This window comes from Mesoplodon bidens (genome assembly GCF_964165515.1).
Source record: "Mesoplodon bidens genome assembly, chromosome: 16".
In the NCBI taxonomy this organism is placed as follows: domain Eukaryota; kingdom Metazoa; phylum Chordata; class Mammalia; order Artiodactyla; family Ziphiidae; genus Mesoplodon; species Mesoplodon bidens.
In genome coordinates this window covers 18,114,655-18,134,135 of record NC_138173.1, presented here as the reverse complement: position 1 = coordinate 18,134,135, position 19,481 = coordinate 18,114,655, and the positions used below count along the sequence as shown (strand labels likewise).

Genomic DNA, 19,481 nt, shown 5'->3' with positions numbered 1-19,481 from the left:
GGAGCTCTATGGTTTGGAAGAGTGTGGTAATGAGGCTGATGAGACTGAGCTGCAGATGGGGAAGGCCACGGAGGGCTTCGGGCCCAAGTCAGAAATTGGGGTTTTGTTCTAAGAGCAACTAGAAGCCCCTGGAGGGTTTTGAGCAGGGTTGTGACCTGTTCTCATTTACCTTTCACATCTGTCTTTCCAGATATGTTCGAAGGATGGGCTTTAGGTGGGCAGAGACAGACACAGGGAGAGAGGTTAGGAAGCTCCATGACGAGTCTTGCTGGGAGGTGATGGTGGCTTGGGTGAGGCTGGGGCAGAGCCGGTGGTAAGAAGTAGTTCGATTCTGGCTGCATTGCAAAGAAGAACCGGCAGGACTCGGTAATAGGTCAGATGTGGGAGGTGAGAGAAAGGAAGCCAGTGAGGCTGAGTCCTAGGGTTTTTGCCTGAGCCACGGGTTGAACGGGGGTTCCCTTTCCTGCCAGAGGTGATGTCTGACGATGATAATCCAGAGTTCGGATTTGGGCAGGTTTGCGATGCTTTTTAGACTCCTAAGTGGAGAAACCCGCCAGGCGGCTATGTGTGCGAACTGTAGGGCAGACGACTAGGCTGAAGATGGGGATTTGGGGCCATCAGCATTTAGAAGGGATTTAAGCCATAGGCCTCAATGAAATCATCTAGGGAGAGACTATCCAGAGAGAAGATAAGAGGTCCAAGGATGGACTTAGAGATCAAGACGGGGCTTCCCTGGTGGCGCAGTGGTTGAGAGTCCGCCTGCCAATGCCCGGGACACGGGTTCGAGCCCTGGTCCGGGAAGATCCCACATGCTGCGGAGCAACTAAACCTGTGGGCCACAACTACTGAGCCTGCGCTCTAGAGCCTGCGAGCCACAACTACTGAAGCCCTCACACCTAGAGCCTGTGCTCCGCAACAAGAGAAGCCACCGCAATGAGAAGCCCGCGCACCATGACGAAGAGTAGCCCCCGCTTGCCGCAACCAGAGAAAGCCCGCATGCAGCAACAAAGACCCAACGCAGCCAAAAAATAAATAAAATTTAAAAAGTAAGATATTAAAAAAAAAAAAACTTTTACCACATAGGACGGTATGTGGCAGACACCTCCAGGACATGTCCATCAGTTAATCCCTGTAATAGGATGGTTTTACCAACTCAGTCTTCTAAATGGAGATGCTGAGGAGCAACAAGGGAAAGACGCTTTCTCACGTGACCCATCGTGAAGCTCAGGTCCAATTTTTACCCCTATCAGGGAAGACTCAGCTTTCCCCTGCAAACCACACTCATCCCAGGTGACACAGCTCTACATGTCACCTCTCCAACAGCCCTTCCCACCCTGCAGATGTACTGGCGTTCTTCCCCTGTGTGACCTTGTCCTGACTCAGAGCATCAGAGAGCCTGAGACACGAGGGACCTCACGGCCACCTGCTCCAGGCCCGGCCTCCTACCTGACAGCCGGCCTGGCAATGGGCGCCACCCAGTCCTTCCTCAGAGCCCAGCTTGCTCTCCGCGGACACGAGGTTCCTTCCTGTTCTGAGACCAAATCTCTCCGCCTGTGGCTTCCGCCCCTTGGGCTTGGCTCAGGCTTTCCCAGACGGCGGCGCCTCCCTTTTCTACACCACAGCTTGAAACCCGATCGAGTCCCCAACCCCTCCTTCCCTCCCAGCTCCAGCCCCTTGGCAGGAGCAGCTCCCCCTGCCAGCATCACTCTACTCTCCCTGTCCGCCTCCGTGAAGAAGTCTTCCTCACCCTAAGTCTCACCCCAGATGTGCCCTCTCTGCGACACAGTTTTCTCCGGGGAGCCCTGGGCGCCCTTCTCGAGGCTGCCGTTGTATGTGCTGCCTCTACAGCGTCAGCCGCTAGCCTGGCGTGGTCTGCACGCTTTCCCTCCTGCTGGGAGGCGCGCCACGAACAGGCAGGGAGTGTGTCCGCGGAGCTTAGTTTCCTGGTGCCCAGTGCGGCGCCCGCTTCCCAGTGACTCTTTGTACAATGAAGGTCGGTACCCAGTCGTGACTCAGACAGACCGGACCCCGCCCCCTAGGAACTAATCACAGGCAGTGACAGGTGTTATGAGGATAATGAACACAGTTATGTGAGTTTCTGGAGCGGTCAGGGAGGCCTCCTTGGCCTGAGATCTGAAGGCTGACAAGCAGCCGGTCTTGAGGAGGGGGTGGCTTGAGGGACCGGCCAGCATGAGTCCCTGAGATGGGGGCGAGCTCGTCACAGTCAAGGAACCGAAAGGAGGCGGCGGGCACAGCGCAGGAACGAAGGTGCCTGGACCCCCGAGGGCAGAGGGAGGTCCTAGAAGGGATTAGGTGCCTTGATCTCAGTGACTTGATCTTAGGGTGAAGCCCACTTTGAGACGGGTGGGGAGCTCTTCGGTTGTGGCCTGATGAGGCCTGCAGCTCAGCCGGTCCCACTTCTCAGGCCCCCAGCCTCCCCTTTCCCCAGACGTCTCAGGCAGGCCCTCGGGCCTCCTTTTCGGGCCCAGCACCAGCCTGGTCTCTCCTGGGAAAGAACCTGGTGTCAGAGTTTACACCTCTGTGTGACTTCAGTCCCCCTGTTAAAGGAGGGGCGCTTTAAAACAACACAAGTGTATTATCTGACACTTCTGTCATCAGAAGTCAGCCACGGTCTCACAGGGCTGAAATCCAGGTGCCAGCAGGGCTGTGTTCCTCCCTCGAGGCTCAGGGGGAGAATGTTTCCTTGCTTTTTCCAGCTTCTGTGAGCTTCCTGCATTCCTTGGTTCCTGGCCGCTTCCTCCACATTCAAAGCCAATAACATCACATCCCTCTGATCCCTTTTCCCTCATCATGTCTGTCTCTCACCAATGCTGGGGGAGGTTCTCTAATTTTGAGGACTCATTGGATCAGATTGGACTCACCGGGAAATCCAGACTAATCATCCCATCTCCAGACCCTCAGTTTATCCCATCTACAAAGTCCCTGGTAAAGTAACGTTCACAGGTCTCTGGGATCAGGACTCAGACATCTTTGAGAGGCCTTATTCTGCTGCCACAGGACTCCTAGATCTTAAAAGGTCAATCAAATACAACTCATGAACTGATGGGATGTAGATTTGAAAACCAAGTTTAATGGACATTATTGGGACTATCAGGGAAATTTTTTTTTAATTTATTTATTTGTTTTTATTTTATTTATTTTTGGCTGTATTGGGTCTTCATTGCAGTGCGCGGGCTTCTCATTGCGGTGGCTTCTCTCGTTGTGGAGCACGGGCTCTAGGCGCGAGGGCCTCAGTAGTTGTGGCACACGGGCTCAGTTGCTCCGTGGCATGTGGGATCTTCCCGGCCCAGGGCTTGAACTCGTGTCCCCTGCATTGGCAGGCGGATTCTTAACCACTGCGCCACTAGGGAAGCCCTATCAGGGAAATTTTAACATGACCTGGGTATTTAGATGATAGAAAGGATATACTGTTAATTTTGTTAGGTCTGATAATGGCGTGTATCTTTACCTGATATATGATTTGGAATACTACAGGAAAAACATGAAGATACATGAAACAAGATTGGTAAAATACTGATAATTCTTGATCTGAATGATAAGCATGTGAGGGTTCAGTGTACTATTCTTTGTACTTTTGTGCATGCTTGGACCTTAATCAGGTGTCAGTAGGAGGCTAAGGAGGCATTTGGGATGGAGGTGAAGGTCTATTCTGGCCCCTCCCTCCTGCAATCTGACCACTAGGATGGCCACCAAATGCCCCAAGAAAAAGTCAGACTTCTGCGTGCCTCACCCATTGAGAGAATCAACAAGGCCTGCAGGCCACCTGCCTTTACCACCTATGACTCTATTGCAATACAACCAAAGGCTCAGAATTAAACAGAACTTTATACATCATATTGTTTGACTATCATTCTCTGTTCCTACCCATCCTTCCCCACCGGGCAATCCAAGAATACATTAAGGGCAGTAAAAATTGTGAAATAACTATAATGTAAGTTTTTATCAATCACATACTCAAACCCAAATGAAATTCCTGAATAGACAGAGCAGTGTGTGCCCATGTTCAGCGGGAATGCTTCTCATTCTCTTTGGAGTAGCATCTCAAAGGACCAAGAAATCCCAAATGAACCTTTGGGGCAGCAGAGGGGAGGGCTGCCGAGGCAGAATTCAGCCTCGATTGCCCCATAGAGCCAGGCCTCCTTGGGCGGAAGAGGCTCCCCTCTGGTCCTCTGTTTCAGGATGTCCCCATCTCAAGGGTCTCAGGCAAAGCCCCCTTTGTGGGGTCCTCCCAGGGAGGGTTTCCCAGGCACTTCCCTCTGTAGCCTCACAGGACCCCAGGAAGGCTGAGCTTTGAGCGCTGGTTGCAGCCCATGACTGACATTTGGAAAAGGCAGTAACTATCCTCTGTATTCTTTGGAGGTAAGTTGTGGGGAAGGAGAACCTTCTCTCACACGGATAGCTACAACCCAGCCCTGCTTTCCTGGGATGGCCTATCCCATGGTGCCCTGGCCGCAGAGCCTGCGGGTAGGGGTGGAGGGGTGCAGACGGGGAGGAGGAAGAGCCTCCATGGAGAGAAGTTTTGGAGGAGGCCCTGCAGGGGGAGGAAAGCAAGGGAGGGCAAGATGAATAGGAGAATAAAGAGAAAACAGGAAGAAGAAATGTGTCTGCAAGCACTTGCCTGTCTGGGTGAGCTTCACATGGAAGCCGAAGGATAATCTATCAAAGAGTATTCCTCGAAGATGTTCTGTAAACACACTGTGATGATTTCAAACAGGAAAATGGCCCCAACAGACCAACTACCTGGGAGACAGCATGTAAACACGTTAAAGTTGACTTACAGTCCAGGGAGGTAAATGGCCGGGGCTGTCAGAAATTCATGGGTGGGACACAGGCTGGGAATCCAAGAAGACCACGCTGAGAAGTCAGAAAGCCTGCAGGAACAGACGTGTGGAGGTAGAAAGCCCTGATATCTTCCCAGACAGGAGGTAGATCAATCTGACCAGGGCGGAAGATCCATGCGGGCAGGGCTTCTGAAATATTGGTGTGTCTTTAGGCCGATAGGCCAGGGAGCTTGTTGATAACACTGACACCTGCCAGGTGTTCCTGAGGCTGGTGACTGGTCTGCTGTTTGGGGAAATCACACTCTAGAAAACACACTAATGAAACTGCAGCACGTGAGGTTCTAGGGTAGACTGGTGTCAGCTGAGGGAGGGCCCTGAATGCCAGGCCAAGAATATAGGATGGTATCATGGGGCTGTGAGTTATTAATGGCTGTTGATTAAGGGGGAGGCAGAATGATAGGGGTCTCTTAGAAGAGAGATAGATGAGCAATGTGCTGGAGGAAGTCGATAGAAATATACAGGAAACTGGACATAAATTAACATGGAGACAGAGAGCATAAAGAATTGTATGACTGAATGTTGGGCTCAACAGACAAAGTTGTGTACTACAGGCCTTCATTTATAAAACACCGCTATAGCCCAGGCATTAGCCTCTCAAACAATTCGACGTGGTAGGTGTTGTAGTTTCCGGTTTACAGATGATGAAAACGAGGCTCTGAGACATACAGTCACTTGCATAAAGACACCCGGCTGGTCTGCAGTGGAGCTGACATTTTAATCTAGGCCTGACAGACTCCAAATGCCATGCCCGTTCACTTCCTTGTCTAGATGACTGGAAGAGTGTATTAGTTTTCTCTTGCTGCTGTAACAAATGAACAGGCTGAGTGGCTTAGCCCAACACAAACGTGTTTGTTGTCTTAGAGCTCTGTGGGTCAGAAGTTAGACAGGAGTCTCACTGAGCTGAAATCAAGGTGTCGGCAGTTCCTTTTTGGGGCTCTAGGAGTGAACTGGTCTCCTTGCCTTTTCCAGTTTATAGAGGCCACACACCTTCCTTGACTTCCTCCGTCTTCAAAACTAACAACACTGCATTTTGTTGAGCATGTTTTCCTGGCCACGTCCTTCTCTCTGACCAAAGCCAGGAAAGGTTCTGTGGTTTTAAGGAGTCATGTGATTAGATTGGACCCACGTGCATCATCCAGGATAACCTCTCCATCTCAATGTTCATACCTCAGTCCCATCTGCAAAATCACTTTTGCCATATTCAGATTCTGGGGGGTAGGACAGCTTTGTGGGTGATTATCCTGCCAAGTTCAGAGAGAGATGGACACTTGCCTTTGTGCCCAACACCATGTTTCAGTAAACACCGTTATAAAGGGGGGTTTTTGTTGAAACAAAAATAATTAAGTAAAAGACAACACACGAATTTAAAAGGAATGCTATTGGTAAAACAGAAACAGCGTGACTGGAGGAAGCCATGGCAGCATGGATGTCGCTGCTCAAGTTTGTCCTAAACACACTGAAAACATTCCTTAGCACAGTTAATCCTGCTTCACATTCAACTCTGTATTATTGTCAAGGCTGGCAACTACGTGGATTACCCAACAGTAAGTGCCTGATTGCTGAAATAAAGGTGATGGCTAAGTCTATAGTTTAAGTGCCCAATTTTGTACTAATTCCCCAAATTCTGGAGCCAAAATTCCTATTCTTTGCCTTAGGAGACTGTCCAAGGCACACCTTAGTCTTCCGACCACCCACACCTCTTTTTTTTTTTTTTTTTTAAAACAGTGGGTAGCCATCACCTTAACTGACATCCCTTTGTTCCAACAGTAAGAGCTTTTTTATAAGGTACCAATTTTGTGGAAATTACCTGAACCAAGAGGATTGTGTAAGCATAAATGAAAGTGTGGACTATAATGAAATTGTTAGAAAGCAGGGCAGCAAACGGTTTAATTAAAGCTCAATGTAATCAACTTTTTATTTTATTTTTAAAGTCCTACCATTGATTCATCTGAAAAGTCATAGACTGAGGCTCCTATCATAATGTGATAAAATTTAGAAATACAATTTTCTCTTTTGGGTTTCTCTTATTTTATATAAAGAGAGACTTGGCATTTTGTTATAGACCATTCAAAGTAAGAAAATGATAACTTAGAAACATTAAAATTCACATTCTTTGGGCAATAAGACTTCAAGCCTACTGAAGAAAAGACCTTCTGGTTTTTCAGTCATTTTTAAATGACTTCATGGAGAGTCGGTCTCAAAGATTGTTGGGAAGAGAAGTGAGGGGAGTCCTCAGCTGCAAATGAAGATGTTTGCAGTTTGAAGCCTATCATTTCTCATTAAAGGAGACTGATTTAATGAGCTGCATATATGTCTAATGCCTGCGTTCTGAAGTGAATCCAGCAGTTAGACCTGCTCCCAGGAAGAGTTCCATATGAGCAAGCACTTTAGGGGGAAAAGGCAAAACAAAACAAACCTTGAACACTTACTTCAAAATGAAGGCCACATTCGGACATGTATGGTTACCATTGACTTTAATGGGAACAGCCTGTCTGTTTCTGGGATTCAGGATGTGAAATCGGTGGGAAAAGTATGAAATGGAAAAAAAAAGAAAAGGATCCATTGGGCATCCTGTTCAAAGACTCCGAAAAGAACTGCGTGTCATGAGGGGATGAGTTAAAATTCACATTTTGCTAATGAACCATTGTTGTCTCTCAGAGAATGACTTAACGCTGCTGTGTTGTCATTACAAACTCTTTAGTCCCTGCAGAAGGAAGCAAGAAGAATAGGCACTGGTTTCAACACAGTTTGCTAAATTGCTGATCGACAAGAGAAAAGTTAGAAATTGCAGAAATGGCTGGAAAGGCTCACCCCCATCCTGTGGACACACACACACACACACACACACACACACACACACGTGTGAACCAAGACCAACAAACAGGCATGGAAAGTATCTTATTGGCATCATGTTTCTGGCATTGCTATAACTACGCACAAAACAAGCGATACACGAAATGGCAGCGACATCTGTTTTAGAACCTGTGGGGCGTTATTCCCAAAACAGTTGTAAAATCTTTGGGGGACAAAAATACTTCTGTGTATCTATGCAGATGCCCTCCTCTAAGGGAAACACACACACACAAATGGATACAAGTGTTGAGCTGAAAAGACAGGAATAAGAAAAGGAAATGTCATCCACTTCTTTAAAACACTTAAAAAATTTTTCTCCTTTCAAACAAAGCTACATCTATTGCCTTGGATATACCTTAAAAAAAAAAAAAGTCCCAGAACATATAAATTATCATAAAGCTAAAGTTTAAGATTCCAGTTGGTAGACTGTGGTAATGTACAAAAGGATGCTGAGTGAGTTTGTTTTGATTTGCTAGGAAAACATTTTCTGACCTTGGAAATGAAATCATATAGTTGTCTGTTTGTTTATGGTCAAAGCCATATGGAGGGTTCTGGGTACTTATGTTAGTGTATCTTTGAAATTCTCGAATCCACAGTGTGTGGGAAGTTATACAACTTGGGTTTAAGCATCATTCAGGATGTTGTTCATTAAGGAACCCAGATTTACCTCCTCCCCACGACTCCCCAAGGTTAGTTTACATTTATCACATGGCAAATTGTCTGTGCTGAGAGGGTGACCTGCAGGCTGCAGGAGCTGAACATCTTTTATCTCTTTACCATCTCAGTAATGGACAAGGTAGAAATTGCTTCTTTTTAAAAATGTTTTATTTAAGTATAGTTAATTTACAATGTTATGTTAGTTTCAAGTGTACAGCAAAGTGATTCAGTTATACATACATATATGTATATATATATATTATTTTTCAGATTCTTTTCCATTATAGGTTATTGAGTACAGTTCCCTGGGCTATGCAGTAGGTCCTTGTCATTTACCTATTTTACGTAGTGTGTGTATGTTAATCCCAGACTCCTAACTCATCTCCCCCCACCACCACACACTGTCCCCTTTGGTAACCGTAAATCTGTTTCCTATGTCTGTGAGTCTGTTTCTGTTTTGTAAATAAGTTCATTTGTATCATTTTTTTTAGATTCCACATGTAAGTGATATCATGTGGTATTTGTCTTTCTCTTTCTGACTTACTTCACTTAGTATGATCATCTCTAGGTCCATCCATGTTGCTGCAAATGGCATTATTCCATTCTTTTTTATGGCTGAGTAATATTCCAGTGTGTGTGTGTGTGTGTGTGTGTGTGTGTATGAACTTGCTTCTAATCGGACTTCAACTATGTCTCCCCAAATGAAGGCTATTTGATTTTTCGCTCACTCCAAAGTGTCCTTTAATATTACATCACATATTTATAACGTGTTCTTAATTTTTTGTAAAGCAACTGGCCTCTAGCAAGTAACAGCTTATTCAGCTCAGGTAGTTTAAACATAAGGATTTTGTTTACCATCTTCTGGACAGATTTGGATGAACACAGTAAAACATTTTTGTGGACTGTTCAATTTTAGTTTTTGTTCGAAATGCTACTCCGTTGTACGTTGTTCTTTGAAATGACCGATATTTGGGTCGTGCTAAACGTTATGTGGCTATTTTGGGGTTGCTGCATTAGCCTATTGTTGTGGGCGTTTTGCTGTAGAAGGCGAAGCAAACCCGTCTCACTCCATGGACTTTCTTACTCGGTAAAGTGTCCTTTCAGGGGAAGTAGTGGTTGATGAGTGGGGCTGGGAGTGGAAGGAGAGCCCCTGATTCCTCGTGGAGCTCCTGAGGAGCTGGGAGGAAGCAGCGGGGCCAGGGCTCTATTCGTACCTGTCAGAGCAGTGCCTGGTTGGCAGCCCCTGCCCATCTCGACTTCCCTGAACACGTTTGGCTTATCTCTCCCTCTAAAGCACAGCCAAGCCCTCTTTCTCTCTCTGTTTCACCTTTGCAGTCCCAGCACCTCCTCTCAGTGGGCAGCCTCCACCCCACAATCCCAGGCAGACACTACATCTCGTTTCTCCCTCCTCCCAGCCACCACAGGAAGGTGACAGATGAACTCTTCTGAGAACGACGGGAGGGAAGGCAAGGAATTATGGCCTTTGGGTCATTCTAAGTGATGAAATAATTGCTATAGCAATTTAGTTTTGTTTTGTTTGGTTTTTTTTTTTTGCGGTACGCGGGCCTCTCACTGTTGTGGCCTCTCCCGTTGCGGAGCACAGGCTCCAGATGCGCAGGCTCAGCGGCCATGGCTCACGGGCCCAGCCGCTCCGCGGCATGTGGGATCTTCCCGGACCGGGGCACGAACCCGTGTCCCCTGCATCGGCAGGCGGACTCTCAACCACTGCGCCACCAGGGAAGCCCAGCAATTTAGTTTTAACCAAACTGAAAGTGTTATAGAAGTGCCAAATGAGGTCTCAGAAGTCAACCCAGGGACCCCAGAAAAGCTGGAGACTGGAAACTGTGTGATTCCGTACAAGGTAATAAAGCCCTTCTCTAGAAAATGGAGATCATTTCATGAGCTTACCTCAATTCATTATCATGGAAAATAATCCATAGAAATACTCATATAGAGGAGGTTATAGGAGTGATTTTGAAATAATGATATTAAAAGGAGTTGTGGTGGAGTTGCCTAGGCTGAATGTGAGCAGATTTTACGTTTGAAGGAAATAAAGTGATGTGACCAAGGATGTGGGCTGGGTTCACATCTCTCTCTGCTCCACCACTTACTAGCCATGTGACCTCGAGTAGGTTGCTGAATTCCTCATGGGAAGGACCTATCTTGCAGGGCTGTGGTAACACCTGAGGTCACGCAGGTAAGGGACCCAGTCTCATGGCTGTGGCAGAGGGATGCTCATCAAATGGCAGCGATTGCTGTTTACAGAGAAGATAAAGTGTCTTCATTCCCTTTTATAAAGTAGAAAGAAGTCCTCTCATATTTATAAGGGATTGTATTCAGGGTTATCAATAAGATGTGGGCTGAATTATCTCATCAGACAGTTAAGGGAATGTTATTTGGAAGCTTTTTTCTTTTTTTTTCGTGTACGTGGGCCTCTCACTGTTGTGGCCTCTCCCGCTGCGGAGCACAGGCTCCAGACGCACAGGCTCAGCGGCCATGGCTCACGGGCCCAGCCGCTCTGCGGCATGTGGGATCCTCCCGGACCGGGGCACGAACCCGTGTCCCCTGCATCGGCAGGCAGACTCTCAACCACTGCGCCACCAGGGAAGCCCTATTTGGAAGCTTTTAAACATACCTTTGGAGGGAAGCAGCCACACAAGAATTCTGAAAGTCCTTCATGGCATCGAGTGAAAGAGCACTCCGCCATTCCAGCTGGTAGGACGTGCCTGGAGCAATGACAATCATCTTGACAGCGCTTGGGGACCTGCCTGTCACATTGATTAAATCATCCAGGAGATTTTGCAAGAGCTAAAACACCCAACCTGCTCCCCGAGACCTCGCCTTCATCTCATATGTGCATCTCTTTTTGGGTGGATGCAAACAGGTGTCACTGGGTCCTGGACTCGGTGCAGTAAGACATTTGGTTCCTGGTACTCAGGCAACAAGTATTTCCAAAGCAGCTAGTGAAACTGGGCTACAAGTAGCCTATAAGCGATTTTCAGAAAACGATTTCGTTTTGGTTGTCGTTTTGGCCTTATTGGGAATAAAACAGGACCAAGAAGCCCTGGAGCGCTCAAAAGTCTCGTTCAGCAGTGCCAACCACGTTGCAGATAGACTATTATAGAAGGCACTGAAATAGTCGTCTATAATAATCCATTTGGGAAGAAATGGATAAAAATCATCACTCCTACCATTAATTCACACATTAACGGATCAGAACAAAATAGTTGTTCATTTGTTCAAAATTGTTGAATATAGGGCTTCCCTGGTGGCACAGTGGTTGAGGGTCCGCCTGCCGGTGCAGGGGACGCGGGTTCGTGCCCCGGTCCGGGAAGATCCCACATGCCGCGGAGCGGCTGGGCCCGTGAGCCATGGCCACTGAGCCTGTGCGTCCGGAGCCTGTGCTCCACAACGGGAGAGGCCACAACAGTGAGAGGCTCACGTACAGAAAAAAAAAAAAAAAAAAAAAAATTGTTGAATATACAAAGAACTCTCTGTTCGTTCGCCCACCCTACGAAGCTGGGCTACCTGGAGAGGTCCGGCTCGGACTGGTCTTTACAGGTTAGTAGCGAGCGGGCCGGGCTCCCACCTCCGCGCACGCTCACAGAAGGCGGGACTGCAGCGCTCAGGTTCAAGTGATGAGCCCACAGGGATGTGCACACCCACGGGATCATTCTCAGCCAAGTCACCCGGGAGGGCTGCCCAGCTTCCTCAGCATTTCAGGACTTGAAAGGACCTCAGAGGTCATCTAACTGAATTTAATAAGAATCAAATATCTCTGCGAATTACTTTCTTTTAGGCGGAAATGTGTCCAAATCTGAGTCTTTTGAGGGTGAATTTAACTTTTGAAAGCAACCAAACTTCACTCGAAGCCAAGTCTAGTGAATGAGGTCAATGGTAGGGATGGACAAATGAAAAATAAAGTGGGGCTGTAAAATGACACAACTGGTTCGCTCCAGTGATCCACAGAGTGGTTCTGAGGGGTGATTACGAAAGCACCTAGAGAAGCAGATGTGTCTCAGAGTGCTGGTGGGTACGACCTCCCGGAGGGCAGGGAGAAGTTTATATCAGATCTTTACAAATGTGCACACCCTTTGGCCCAGAAATTCAGTTTCTAGGAACTTATCCCAAGGAAATTATTGAGAACGTACTCAAAGATTTTTAACCATTAAGAAGCTTGGTGCAGTGTTAATAACAGCTTAAAAAGTGGGTGTGGCCTCAATGTCCAACACTAGGGATTGTCTAAATACAGAAAGGCACATGAAGTCAGTGAGACACTGTGCGGTCCTGCAAAATGATGCTGCTGAAATGTTTCTGTTGAGGTGGAGAACTGCTCACGTTCAATGACAAGAGCAGGTTCTAGAACAGTGTTAGGATATGATCCAGGTTAGAGAGTGTACACATGGGGAGGGGATAGAAAAGGGTATGGAAAGATGTACACCAAGTTGTGAGTGGCGGGTAAGACTGTGAATATTTTCACATTCTTTTTGCTTGCCTACATATTATGATTTTTCTGTAATGAAAAACTATTTTTATAATAAAAAGAGAATATAAGGAAACATCAGAGAGAGGAGAAGGAGGTTCTACTCTCCTTAACTAGGAATGATGATGTACCTGTATTCATTTGCTAGGGCCTCCATAACCAAGGACCACCAACAATAAATTCAACAGGGGGCTTCCCTGGTGGCGCAGTGGTTGAGAGTCCGCCTGCCGATGCAGGGGACACGGGTTCGTGCCCCGGTCCAGGAAGATCCCACATGCCACGGAGCGTGAGCCATGGCCACTGAGCCTGCACGTCCGGAGCCTGTGCTCCGCAAGGGGAGAGGCCGCAGCAGTGAGAAACCCACGTACCAGAAAAAAAAAAAAAATTCAACAGGAATTTATTGTCTCACAGTTCTGGAAGTTAGAAGACCAAGATCAAAGTGTTGGCAGGGTTGGTTCCTTCTGAGAGCTATGAGGGAGAAATCTGTTCCATGCCTCTCTCCTGGTTTCTGGTGGTTTGCTGGCAGTCTCTGGCATTCCTTGACTTCTGTTGCATCACTCCAATTACGCCTTCTTCTTCACACGGTGTTCTCCCTGTGTGGGTTTCTGTTTCTGAATTTCCCCTTTTTATAAGGACATTGGTCATAATGGATCAGGCCACACCCTAATCTAGCATGACTTCATCTTAATTATGTCAGCAGTCACCCTATTTCCAAATAAGGCCATATTCTGCGTGTGGGGGTTTAGGACTTCAACATATGAATATGGGGGGGGGGACACAATTCAACCAATAACAGTGCCCAGTGAGATGGCCACATTGCTCCTACGCAACCGATGTTAGTGCTTACCTGCCACTACAGCCTACACCAGCTGCTGTATAGTAGGAGCCTGTACCAAGATCAGGGGTAGTGGGGTAGGGCACTGACATCCCCACAGGACTCCGGGTTCAAAGAGATAATGATGAAACAGAGAGCCCAAGCACGGCCTCCCCCTGCCCGCCCGGGCTGGGGCTGCAGGCGTGAGTGAGCATTCAAATTAGCACGTCTGAACTGGGGAGACCAGCTTAGAGATCTGAAAGGAAGAAGTAGCCTAAAAAAAGAAAGGAAAGGATATATTTTTTCTTTTTGGTTGAATATAGGGGTTGAGATTTAAAAGATAGAACGACAGAGAGAGAAGAGAGGAAAAATATTACACAAAAATCTGCCCACAGATATTGATAGCAGTTTTATTCATAATTGCCAAAAACTGGAAGCAACCGGGATGTCCCTCAATAGGTATAAAAGGATAAAGAAACTATGGTACATCCACGCAATGGAGTATATTCAGCAGTGAAAAAGAGATGAGATGAAAAGACATAGAGAATAGAGGAACTTTAAATGCATATTGCTTAGTGAAGGAAGCCAATCTGAAAGTGCTGCATACTGTGTGATTCCAGCTGTATGAATTTCGAAAAAGACAAAACTATAGAGATTAAAAAAAAAATACTAGGGGTTGCCAGGGATTGGGGGGAAAGAGAGGAGGGGCGAACAGCTGAAGCACAGTGGATTTTTAGGGCAATAAAATTATTCCGTATGATACTGTAATGGTGGACATGTGACATTATACATTTGTCAAAATCCATAGAATGTACAACACAGACTTGTAGACTCTGGACTTCAGTTAATGATAATATATCGATATTTCATCAGTTGTAACAAATGTACCTCGGGAATGCAGGATGTTAATAATAGGGGAAACAGTGTAGAGGGTGGAGTGGGAGAGGGTATATGGGAACTCTCCCTGCTCCATTTTTTCTGCAAACTTAAAACTGCCCTAAAAAAAATAAAGCCTATTAGCTGAAAACTCAAAACCAAAAAGATATATTACGCATAAAGAGATGTAGAAGAGGGGCTTCTCTGGTGGCGCAGCGGTTGAGAGTCCGCCTGCCGGTGCAGGGGACACGGGTTCGTGCCCCGGTCTGGGAAGATCCCACATGCTGCGGAGCGGCTGGGCCCGTGAGCCATGGCCGCTGAGCCTGCGCGTCCGGAGCCTGTGCTCCGCAACGGGAGAGGCCACAACAGTGAGAGGCCCGCGTACCGCAAAAAACAAACAAACAAAAAAGAGATGTAGAAGAGATCATGCACTCAGCTACCCAAAAGGGGCCCCTGGCAGATAAAAGTTTGAGCAACTGGCAGAGTTCGCTCTTTGTCAGAGGCAGTTGAGAAGTTACAGATGACCAAAGTGTGACCCAGCAGGATCTCCAAGATGCAAACAACTTTGGCCAGCTCACACCTATCTCAGACACAACAAAGCTCTTCTAATTGACCTGAGAAGTGCTGGGGTTTGGGGAGGGGATGAAGAACCAAATTCTTATTCAAAGAAATAACAATTTGGACCGCGCACTAGAGGGTCAACAACTTATGCAGATCTTATCAGCATCACATTTTTTGGTGCCTCCCAGCTATTCAGCGAGCCCCCACCAGCCTGTCAACACCCTTCAGCATCCCACGCATCCACATTGCATCCCACATCCCCGGCATATCCACACCACAGGAGGCTCTGCCGCGGCCAGGCCTGCCTTCCCAGGGCCCCATGGAGCGCAAATTTTCTCTCTCCTCACAGGATACCATCATACCATCCCCTCGGTATGCAAGGGTGTATTTGGTCCATTTCTGGGCTCACATTCTGTGACTTGCTTGAGGCTACATGTCTATGAAATTGAACAATACATTTATGCTAACTTTGGAAAGCTGGAAAAAAATCTGATGTTCTCACGTCTGGAGGAAGACAATGTGGAGTTTCAGTAATGTGAGGAGAAATGATGCAAAACTCATCATCAAAGAATGACAGGCTTCTACTAGGTGTTTTCTACATTTGCGGATAAAACATTGTGATTTTACAAAATTATGGATAAGGCATGAGATTTATGGAGACTCCTCTCTCCACCTCTTCCCCCAGACACACAAAAATAAAGCCTTCATAGCATATGCATTGCTTCATCATAATACAGCCTCTTAAATGTAGTTTTGTTAAATGATACAGAAAAGCATTTATTTAGACTAATGGAAATGATAGCCTTTACTATATATCAAAGCTTTCTTTTACTATTACATATCTGTTTATTACATGAAAGTCAGTAACTGAATCTGCTTGTCTGTATGTTTGTTTTCGTTTTTAGGCAGCTTTAAGTGCCTTGAAACAATTTTCTGAACAAGGATTGGATCCAATGGAAGGGGCAATGAATATTGAAAAAGGTTCTCTTGAAAAGTGAGTACATCTTCTGTTGTATTCTTACATTTGTAATTTTGTAACTGTATGAAAAATAAGATAGACATAATAATAAGGTGAAAAACTCAAGACAATAATATCTATACCCTACAAAATGTTTCCTAATGCAATTCAATGTAAAGAAATAAGAGACAGTCTATATGGTCATATTTGTTTCCTGTAAATATGTCTGTGAAAGTTTTAATCTACTGATTGATCATTATTTCTGCATTTTAATGCCTTTGCTGGAAATATTTCTGTGGGTTTTGCTGACCACGGAGGTTTGCAAGGCTTGCAAAAGGTGAATTCCCATTTCAGACTGTTGAGCATTCTCTGACTAAACCATTTTCTGAGGTAAATATTTTCATTCACATTCCTGCTAGGTAGTAGGCACAACAGAGAGGGGGAAAAAAAAAAGAAGCTGAGAGGAGGGCTCCTTCCCCTTGGCTGCATTTTGTTTTTCACATTGTTGTATGAAACACAAGCGCACGTTGTCACAAAAGTGTGGCTCCCGAGGGCTACAGAAGCCAAGAGGCAGATTTAATAAGAATTTCTGAAATCCAGCTCATACCTCTTTTATGATATTGAACATAAGGTTTGATCTGAGAGACTGAACTTTAAGTCTCTCCAGAGACCCAATTTATACTAAAGAAATTGCAAGCCACTGTATTTACAACAGCGGAATCCAAATTCTTTCAAAGCAGAAATAATAGCAGGTGAGATTTCAGAACTCGCACAGGAGATAACATTTTTAGAATGAAAAAAACTGGATAACCTAGGAAGTCAAAACCAAATATACGAATCCTGCGGTTAAATAATCCTAAACGCCCCCCCCCCAAAAAAAAACACAGCATCTGGTCATTAATATTTAAAAGGTGAGAGTGTGAGAAAAAAACATTCGGTAAACAGACGTGGCATTTTAAGTTGTCTATAGATTGGCAACCATTTAGAAGCTAATTTAATCAAAACCATTTCCACATGATCTCATCAGTAGACTATCTGAACATAAATATTGTTGTTTCACTTTAAAATGTCACTTTTGTGGTGACCTTTGAATCCTGTGTGCCATCTGCTAACAAACATGTCTGAAGATGTGCAACCCCGGACCTTCAGCTCTTGTTAATGTATTAATCTTCCAGACAAGCCCAGCATCTGGGAGAGAAAGCGGACAATAACCAGACACGCCCGGGCTCCATCGCTCAGGACTGCAAGAAGTCAAGGTCGGTCATGTAGCAGCTCCCAGAGCTACGGCCGCCACCGCATCCTTATAAACCTGTCAGCACGCATGAGGGTGTCTGTGTTCAAGGAAATGAATGACGAATACCATGATTTGGGTCTTATGTGAAGACAACACTATTCTAACACCAGAGATCATAGACGTAGTACTGTTTATTCAACTGGGGGAAAATAAAACTTTGAGCATTTCCCTTGGAACTTGAGATCAGATCATAACTCATTTGCCCAGAGGCAGCAGAGATCTGATCCTGCTACTGGAGCTTAAAATAACAATTAATGAAAAGCGTTAGAAACAGAGGTACAATTCTTAAGTGATTAATAGAGAAATTGGGTTTGCTTCTGTTGTTATGATTGTTTTGTCGTGGGGCTTGTGTTCACTTATATTCTCTCTCGTTTTAAATAATGCCTGACGATTCAAAGATTAACTAATGATGTGCTGTGGAATGTGACGGTCGTTGTCTTCATATAGGGTCACACGGTTTCTCTTTTTATGCAGATATTTGTAATCTTCATCCTATATCAGTCTGAATAACTTCAAGGCACACCACTCAAAGATGTATGCCAACAAACATGGTTGAAATCAGGTCAGACATTTGATTACAAATAGGAAATAATGTTAGGAACAATTAGTTTCAATAGACTCCAGGAATTCAAAAAGAAAACGAAAACCACTTGTGGGTTTTGAATGCCATCATCCTATTAGCCACTAAGGAGGCGTCTTGCCTCTCCAGCCATTTCTGTGGATTCCACGCTCGCAGTGGACATTGCACCCACCCCATCCGTGTGTTGTAAGACACTCACTGTTTGCATCCGAAGTGTTTTCTGATAACTGCCTCTGCACTTGGGGCAGTGAGTGGGATCAAGAGAAATAACGTTCATGGCGGGGAAGGGAAAGCCTGTGGCTGTGGGAGGAGCCGTAGAGGTCCTGCCAGCTTGTAGCCAGCCACGCTCTGGACCAGCATGTTGGAATCCAGCGTGGAGCCAATGCAGTAAAAATGTGGTCGGTGTCTGTGTGAAGTGTGCTCAGTGTTGTTCTTTCCTTGCCCCGCTCTCCTCTCTGAAACACCACCCCAGCGTAACCCATCTCAAAGGCCATTGCCCACCCGGCCCTGTCACCCTGCACAGCAGTGACACTAGCGGGTTCTCGTGCCACCGGCCGTCTCTGCGAAACTGCAGGGCCGCCTCCCGGGTGACTCGGAACCGGGTTCCTGACCAGCCAACGCCGTCTCATTGTTCCTGTAAGATTTCACGAGCAAAACCACCACAAATCATGATCTGGCTGACTCACACGCGACTGGACAATAAACAAACAGCAACAGAAGGAAATCACTCTAGGGTTGTTTTTAACGACTCCCATGTGGGGAAGTCCGCCAGCATCGAGAGGGCTGGGTGCCCTCGGAGGAAATAGGTTTTGCTCCATAAAGCTGGGCCCTCGTGGACATAACAGCCCATTTGTAAAGTTGGGGTTCACGAAGATCAGCCGAGTTGAACAATAAGTCTGCTGCCTGGCACCCTGCACAGAGGGCCCTAAATCATCCCCTCGGAAGGGGGCAGGCCCTTTCTTCCCCCTGGGCCTTCAGCACCTGAGGCTCCGGCACCACTTCAGGCTGGATCTTTAAAACGCATCTTCAGTTTCCCAAATGCCGTAAACGCTGACCACCTCTCACGGCCCACAGTCCCCAAAACACCAAGGCCGTCAGGGCCGTCGTGGGAGAGGGATGAGCTCAGGGCACAGACAAAGCTAATCAGTTCTCACAACCCAAGTATCTGAGGCATTGGCCTCTGGAGCTATCTGACGGAGTCACCCTCAGAGCTGAGCGTGCCAGAGTGGCCACGGGGTGGGTAGGGGATGGACCTTTGCATCGGATCTCAAGTTTAGTGAGAGGATATTTATTCAGAATCCCACCCATCTACCTGCTTGAAGAGCCCAGAGAAGCCTTTAGATATTTGCCCTTTAGAGAGTTTGCTAGCAGTCCTTCCTGGGAACCGTTTGGGTTTTCTTTGGGTTGAATTAGCAATGCAAATGACGGGTGGCCTGCCATCGCTTGCCCTGTTATATATCATTGGGGGGAAACCATTAAGTAGATTTATTGAAAGAATGTTTCTTCAACACAAGGAGATCTTTTTGATGAAAAATGGAACTTG

General features: G+C 46.4%; 1 protein-coding gene across 7 annotated transcripts in view; it reads left to right on the top strand.

Moving 5' to 3' along the window:
• Positions 1–18,349, top strand: part of STAU2 (staufen double-stranded RNA binding protein 2) — a 301,650-nt gene extending 283,301 nt beyond the window's left edge. For all 7 annotated transcript variants that reach the window (XM_081258158.1, XM_081258157.1, XM_081258155.1 and 4 more), the window contains 2 exons: positions 16,012–16,100; positions 17,240–18,349. In XM_081258158.1, coding sequence (XP_081114284.1) covers positions 16,012–16,100; positions 17,240–17,333 — 183 coding nt within the window. In that variant the 3' untranslated portion in view covers positions 17,334–18,349. The remainder of the gene's footprint in view (positions 1–16,011; positions 16,101–17,239) is intronic.
• The last annotated feature ends 1,132 nt before the right edge of the window (positions 18,350–19,481 follow it).